The sequence below is a fragment of the Mus caroli genome, chromosome 1 (genome assembly GCF_900094665.2).
Source record: "Mus caroli chromosome 1, CAROLI_EIJ_v1.1, whole genome shotgun sequence".
NCBI classification, from domain to species: domain Eukaryota; kingdom Metazoa; phylum Chordata; class Mammalia; order Rodentia; family Muridae; genus Mus; species Mus caroli.
Genome location: NC_034570.1, coordinates 161,562,896 through 161,570,766, shown reverse-complemented (window position 1 = coordinate 161,570,766; position 7,871 = coordinate 161,562,896). Strand labels below are relative to the sequence as shown.

General features: G+C 38.3%; 1 protein-coding gene and 1 pseudogene across 1 annotated transcript; one reads left to right on the top strand and one right to left on the bottom strand.

Annotated features, from left to right (window-relative positions):
* Positions 1-282: 282 nt before the first annotated feature.
* LOC115032513 lies at positions 283-373 on the bottom strand (annotated as a pseudogene).
* A 1,884-nt stretch (positions 374-2,257) lies between these two features.
* LOC110302703 (DNA-directed RNA polymerases I, II, and III subunit RPABC4) lies at positions 2,258-2,693 on the top strand. Its single transcript, XM_021173477.2, has one exon. It carries the CDS (start codon positions 2,286-2,288, stop codon positions 2,460-2,462), a length of 177 nt encoding a protein of 58 aa, XP_021029136.1. The 5' UTR covers positions 2,258-2,285; the 3' UTR covers positions 2,463-2,693.
* Positions 2,694-7,871: the final 5,178 nt, after the last annotated feature.

Genomic DNA, 7,871 nt, shown 5'->3' with positions numbered 1-7,871 from the left:
TAATGAGATCTGACTCCCTCTTCTGGTGTGTCTGAAGACAGCTACCGTGTACTTACATATAATAAATAAATAAATAAATAAATAAATAAATAAATAAATCTTTTTTTTTAAAGAGTTCCGTTCATATTCTCTCCTAGTTCACTCAGAATACTTATCTGTAGGTAGGATATGCCAGGAATGTATACACTGAAGCAAACGTCCACTGACAGGCATCTTCAACTATGACCTCGTTTTCAAGACAAGCATCAGCAATCCATCATCCCACTGAGCTGTCTTGTATGCCATAATTTTTCTTGAATGTATCAAAACTCACACTGAGCAATGAGTTCTGAGTTGCAAAACAGAATTTATTTTTGTACCTGTGTAGCATACTTTATTCTTAACTTCTTGCCAGTTTGTGTGGGTTCTTTGTGGGTTATTTTCCTAACTGTCTTCTAAAAATATCTTCTCTGGCTCAGCTCAGTTTCTCATGGCTTAATGGACACCAACTGTCTTCTCACTGCTAGCTTAATTCACTTTCAACTGTTTTGTTTTCTCAATCTCTTTTCTTCTCTAGCCCTATACAACCCTCCTTCTTCCTGCAACAACGGTCTTCCTTAACCTTACTCTCTGACCCTACCCTTACACCAACTAGACCCTACTAAATCCAAATACCCTCTCAGCCTCTGCTGGCTTTTAAATAACCTCTCCTGTTCCCAGAAGTACAGAGGGAACAGGCACTGAAGGTCATAGAGTCAAGCAGTTCTGATAGCTAAGCATTCCCAAAGAGTCTGTGGGCTAGCCACGGGGATCCTTTCAAGAGACAGGCACACAAATCCCACCATACACCTGTCTTCTCTGCTTTTGTCCCCCGGTTGAACAAAAATGTAAGTGAAATCAAAGTAAATAGTTTTAGCAGAGTAGTGGTGACACGTGCCTTTAAACCCAGCACTCAAAAGGCAGAGGCTCATGAATCCTTGTGAGTTTGAGCATAGCCTGGTCTGCACAAAGTTCCAGAATAGCCAGGGGTACACAGAGAAACTCTGTCTTTTTGTTTTGTTTTTCAAGACAGGGTTTCTCTGTGTAGTCCTGGCTGTCCTGGTACTCATTCTGTAGACCAGGCTGGCCTGGAACTCAGAAATCCGCCTGCCTCTGCCTCCCAAGTGCTGGGATTAAAGGCGTGTGCCACCACCGCCCAGCTATTTCTCTTTTTAAGTCATATTCCATAAAGTTATCTGGGTATGGTGACATACAACATTAATCACAGCATTTGGGAGGCAGAGGCAGGAGTTGAAGCACATCACACAGCAGCCTGGTCTCTACAGTAGTATCCAGGATAGCCAGTATACTACATAATAAGGAAACCTGTCTCAGACAAACAACAAAAAGACCTAGTATACTGTTGGGGAATCACAAAATAATAAATCAGAGATGGGTAATGCTTTGTTATTCTGAGAGGTTTTATAATCTTCCACAGATTCAAGTCCCTTTGACCTCGTTCTTCCTGTATTGAGCACAAAATTCTTTGTACAAAATTCTTCTCAATCTTACTGGATGCAGGGAGAGAGGAAGACAGATATAGCTGGATTTTACTACTTTGCAGTGTGATTTATTTTATGTGCCTGGCCCTTTTAAGAACCCTATGCCCTTGAGTGTCAGTTGCCTCTTGGAATTCTGGTAACAGGAGAGTATTTTTTAAAAGCCAACAGAGGCTGAGCGCTGAGGACAAGAATCAGAGAATAGACAGGAATAATCAAGTGGAAACTTAAGGGTTCTTTGGAAGTCGGTTGGATGGTGTTGGTGTTTTTTTGTTGTTGTTATTGTTTTTTAATTTATTTATTATATGTAAGTACATTGTAGCTGACTTCAGACACTCCAGAAGAGGGCATCAGATCTTGTTATGGATGGTTGTGAGCCACCATGTGGTTGCTGGGATTTGAACTCAGGACCTTTGGAAGAGCAGTCTTACTCACGGAAGTGCTCTTACTCACTGAGCCATCTCACCAGCCCTGGATGGTGTTTTACTGGGACAAACGTAAACTTTTCATTAAAGTGGACACAGGTGTGAAAGGCTAAGGCAGACTCATGAAGAAATGTTTCACTGAAGCAGACACAGGGGAGACGATGTTCTGCTAAAGCACGCATGTGAAAGGACATGTGATGAAAGATGATTTGCTAATGACACACATGTATTGGTCTGACCTACATTGCATAGTTGAGCTGCATTTGTCTGGACTCCATAGAGAGAAATGCACCAAAAAACTTTTGGTGGAGGGACGCTTCTTCCAGCTGTGGAGGCACTAACAATGGACGCTCAGAAAGATGTTCAACCACCAAAGCAGCAGCCAATGATATATATTTGTGGAGAGTGTCACACTGAAAATGAGATAAAGTCCAGGGATCCAATCAGATGCAGAGAATGTGGATACAGAATAATGTACAAGAAAAGGACTAAAAGATTGGTGGTTTTTGATGCTCGATGAAATGGGGGAGTTCAGAAGTGTCTTCATTCATACATTTGCCTCATTGACGTTTCTCTTTAATGTATAGCATTTGGCTTAGTGTACTTAATGACTACAACTGTATGCCTATGATTTCATTTAGAAATACAATTGTATTTTAATACTTTGTATAAAGGAAATTTTGGTTCAATATATGGCTTAATTTATTGTTCTTGTAATTCCTCACACAGTGAAGATTAAAAGTGTTTCCCCCCCCAAAAAAAAACAAAAAAAAAATTTTTGGTGGCATATTGCAGTTTCATGCTGCTTCCACTGGCTTGGGCTGATTGGATGCACGTGCTGAGGATGTTTGGAGGGTAAAAACAGGACTCAATGAACAGTGGCAGAGACAGAGGTTGGCTTGCTCTTATAGCTATCTGTGAAACACTTATGGATCAACAGAAAAACTTACTTCTCATGTAAATAGTGGAGGCTATGCTCCAAGTTAACTCTGCTGGCTGATTTTTAGCTGAGTTGGGCATGATGGTGCATGCCTTTAATCCTAGCACTTGGGAGGCAGAGGCAGGGGTATTTCTGAGTTTGAGGCCAGCCTGGTCTACAAAGTGAGTTCCAGGACAGCCAGGGCTATACAGAGAAATCCTGTCTCAAAAAACCAGGAAAAAAAAAAGATTTTTTTTTTTTTAGCTATCTTCATAATAGGAATCTCCAATATTGGATTTATTTCTAGACCAGTCCATGATTGAGTCAAAATAACTGGTCACATTAAAGGAAAGAGAAGAGTCATTGTAACTCCTCCTTTTGATTAATTTTTCTACATCAGCTTCCACAGTCTGTATGTTCTCTGTCCCACAAGGTTAAAAACCTTGAAGCAAGGCAGCTTAGCTTGTCTAATCTGGGACATAGGCAAGCAAAGGTGGGTCAAGAACGTACACCCAATACAGCTTTCCTGTCACCATTGTCAGGGCACTCAGCAAGCTCACAGGTCAGCATTAGCCTTTTGTGTCAGCTTGTCACACCAATCACTCTGGAGCTAACAAGTTCTTGCAGCATTCGGTGGAACACAAACACAAACATGGCCTCTTCCCCATATTAAATACCTGATCAGGATCATGCCATATGCCAATAAGTGGATCCTTCCACCTCACCTGGGCGTGAGTATGCCTAGTTGTAGGATACTATAAGGCATTCAGCACGGAGTTCTTTGGCATCCAAATTTAAAAATTTTAAAACTAAAAAGCATGATTTAAATAATGTGCTCGGGGATATAATTCCCACCTATTTGTTTTTTAAGAAGATAAAGTTTTAAAGTTCCATGATACCTTGTCCTTGAGAATTATTAAAAACACCAGTAACATGGGTAACATTAAATTGTTGACAAAACATCTCAAATGCTTGACTGTAATAGCCAGTTCCAATATCTGTTTTAATCTGACTTGGACAACCAAGCATAAAAAAAAATTAACATAGGCAATGACTAATTACATTTTTAGTTGCTTTTCCTGTTAAAGCAGTCACAACTAGAAAGCCTGAAAAGGTATCAATAGTCACATGTGCATATTTTTATTTTTCTAAAGTCAGAAATATGAGTATCTGTAGTGGCTATTCCTGGTTGTCATCTTGACTATATCTGGAATGAACTACAATCCAGAATTGGAAGGCTCACCAGTGACCCTAATCCGGAAGTTGGGAGATAGAAGTTTCTGACCTGGATCTTGGTATGGAGATCTTGAGTCTTAGTACCTATGGATTCCAGAACATTAAGACAGGGAGATCTCTGAGTTCAAGGTCATCTGGGATTAAAGGTGTGGTGGCACATACCTTTAATCTGGGCTACACCTTCTGCTGGAGACCATATAAGGACATTGGAAGAAGAAAGGCTCTCTCTCTCTCTCTCTCTCTCTCTCTCTCCTTTGCCTGCTTGCTGTGCAGGAGTGACTCCATTCACAGCTGCTACTGACCATTGTTGGGAGTTGGACTGCAGATTGTAAGTCATCAATAAATTCCTTTTATAATAAATATATATATATACTACCTATAAGTTCTGTGACTCTTGAGAACCCTGACTAATACAGTATCCATTTGCAATAATTAAGTATAAGTCCTCAAGATTTAACACCATTTTGTGGAACAGGTAAACAAGTCTTTACATGCACATTCTCTAAAAATACCAAATTATTATCTCAAGCCATTACTATTTTAATGGTGTAAAGAATGAGATTATATGGCAAATTATTCTTGTATAAGGCCTATAATCTGCCTGGGATATAAATCTAGTGTGGCATTGCCTTAAGAGATCTTGTCCAGGCAATCTCAAATGAGTTCTTAAATGTCCAAAGACAGTCCTTTAAAAAAGAACAATATTTTTTCTTAACTTAAGTTGTATAATTGCAATTTTGAGAATTAGCAGTATCTAAAAATGGAACAATTTCAAGAAATTGTAAGTCCTGATATATATATATATATATATATATACACACACACACATATATATACATATATATACATACATATATATACACACACACACACATATATATGACTATTAGAATGCAAATTAAAGCTTGATTTTTCAACATTTCAAAACATTGGCTACAACACACAATTCAATTATCTGTGCTGAAGCAGAAGGAAACTCAAAAGAATAAACATGTGATCCAATCACATATACTTCTCTCCCATAGAAGGGCTGTTTTTAAACACAGTAGATATATTCTTTATGGGATTCATGAATGCATAAATTTACAGAAAATACAAAAGCATGCATAGAAACAATTTTTAAAAACTTATTGCCGGGCGTGGTGGAGCATGCCTTTAATCCCAGCACTTGGGAGGCAGAGGCAGGCGGATCTCTGAGTTCGAGGCCAGCCTGGTCTACAGAGTGAGTTCCAGGATAGCCGGTCTACACAGAGAAACCCTGTCTCGAAAAAAAAAAAAAAAAAAAAACCTTATCATTTGGATAATGATTATTAATTTTACCCAAAAAGTTTGTTATGCAATAGGCCAAATATCAATGTTCTGCAATAACCAATTTAATTGCTGTTCAAAACAAGGAACAGACACCTTGTCAGGTTTGTTTGTTTGTTTTGGGTGTTTTTGTTTTGTTTTTCAAGACAGGGTTTCTCTGTATAGCTCTGGCTGTCCAGCAACTCACTCTGTAGACCAGGCTGGCCTCAAATTCAGAAATCCACCTGTCTCTGCCTCCCAAGTGCTGGGATTAAAGGCATGCACCATCACTGCCCGGCCACTTGTCAGGTTTTTAAGACATATTTGTTCCTAAAATACCTTCATGAATTTATCTTACAATTCTTTATTAACACCACAACAGCTTCATAATAGGATGTTAAAACTTTACTTGGAGTTGAAGAAAGATGATTCTACATTAATGTTCTTTCTCTTTTGCCAAAGAATTGCTGTGGGCACACTGAGTAACAGTAACTAGAATACACAGGTAATATTTGATTACTACTGATTACAATTGATAACAATTGATTACAGAAGCTTCCTCTACTTTCTGCAAAGCCTTTTGTTTTTCACCAGTTAATTTGCATCTCCAACAAAGGCCTAAGTCCTCCAGTGGTGAGCTTAAGGTCAGGTCTTAGCCAATTAACTTCTGGAAGCTTTTGAAAATAATTTTGAGGCAAGCAAATCATCTTTTCTTTCTTAAATCTTCTGTAGCACAATTTTTCTAGGATATAACTAAGACCCTAAATATTAAAAAAGATATTGCCTCTGAATCTTTTCTGGAGCAACAGCTACTCCCCAAAACTTTAAACTTCACTGTGTAAGAGCAAAGATATGTAGTAAATTTCTCTTCAGAGGCATTAGCTAACAAAATACTTTCCACATAAGAAACAATATACAGCCGGGTGTGGTGGTGCACGCCTTTAATCCCAGCACTTGGGAGGCAGAGGCAGGCGGATTTCTGAGTTCGAGGCCAGCCTGGTCTACAGAGTGAGTTCCACGACAGCCAGGACTACACAGAGAAACCCTGTCTCAAAAGACCAAAAAAAAAAAAAAAAAAAAAAGAGTCCAGTTTCTGCACAAAGATGTATTTATCTAGATAAGTCTGTCTTTGCTTTGTATGACTGGATGGCTGAAGTGAGCTACATTAGCACTCTCATAAGATAATTACTCCTGTAATCATCCTAACTACAATATATGGGTAAGTTAAAAATCTTAAACTTGCGATCAAACTGCAAACTGAAATCAATGGAACACTGGCCATTTTAACCACAATTTTTAAGTTTCTTTTGCAATATTAGAATATATCCATAACTTTTAGAAAGCAAAACCCAATTTTAAACAATTTATTCTTTAAAATCAATATCAGAAACATCATTTTCACATTACTAAGTTTGACAGTCAATTCGTATATGTGAATGCATGACAGTGAAACTTTTTTTAGCAATTTCTGTCTAATACTTCCAACAATCTTTTTTTTTTAAAAGATTTATTTATTTATTTATTTATTTAATGTAAGTACACTGTAGCTGTCTTCAGACACTCCAGAAGAGGGAGTCAGATCTTGTTACAGATGGTTGTGAGCCACCATGTGGTTGCTGGGATTTGAACTCCAGACCTTCGGAAGAGCAGTCGGGTGCTCTTACCCACTGAGCCATCTCACCAGCCCCCGACACTTTTTTTAAAAAGATTTATTTTTCATTATACATAAGTATACTGCAGCTGACTCTGAAGAGTACGTGTCAGATCTCATTACGGGTGGTTGTGAGCCTCCATGTGATTGCTGGGATTTGAACTGAGGACCTTTGGAAGAGCAGTCAGTTCTCTTAATCATTGAGCCATTTCGCCAGCCCCCAACAGTACAATTTTTAATGCTTCATTAAAGAGACATTGTTTTAAATCTTGTCTCTTATAAGTCTAGTTCCTAGGATAAGAATTACATAAAATATTATCCCGGTTAGAAGTATCCTTAGAGCCCTAGTTTCCTAGGCTGGTTGATGCCTCGAGCTGTTGTTTTAAAATGACTCCTACCCTGAGTTACCAGTTTTAAGCTAACTTTCTTGTTACCAATGTTACAACTTTTTAATCATACCCAATAACTTATAAGTCAATACTCTATGATCAAGACATGCAGAGAATATTTATACCTTTAAGACCAGTCAGAAACCAAATGAAGCAGCTACTCAAATCTTATAAATTTAGACCAATCAAAGAATTTTGACTAGCTATAATTTCGAGATAAAAAGCACTTTGTCATTTGCTGAACCCAATAATCACAATTGCAGAGATTTTTCTAGGAAAAAAAACAACTATCACTTTATTTGCCTTAAAACTAAGAAGCTGCAGACTCTTTTTGTTTGTTTGTTTGTTTTTGTTTTTATTTTTTTGAGACAGGGTTTCTCTGTGTAGCCCTGGCTGTCCTGGAACTCACTCTGTAGACCAGGCTGGCCTCGAACTCAGAAATCCGCC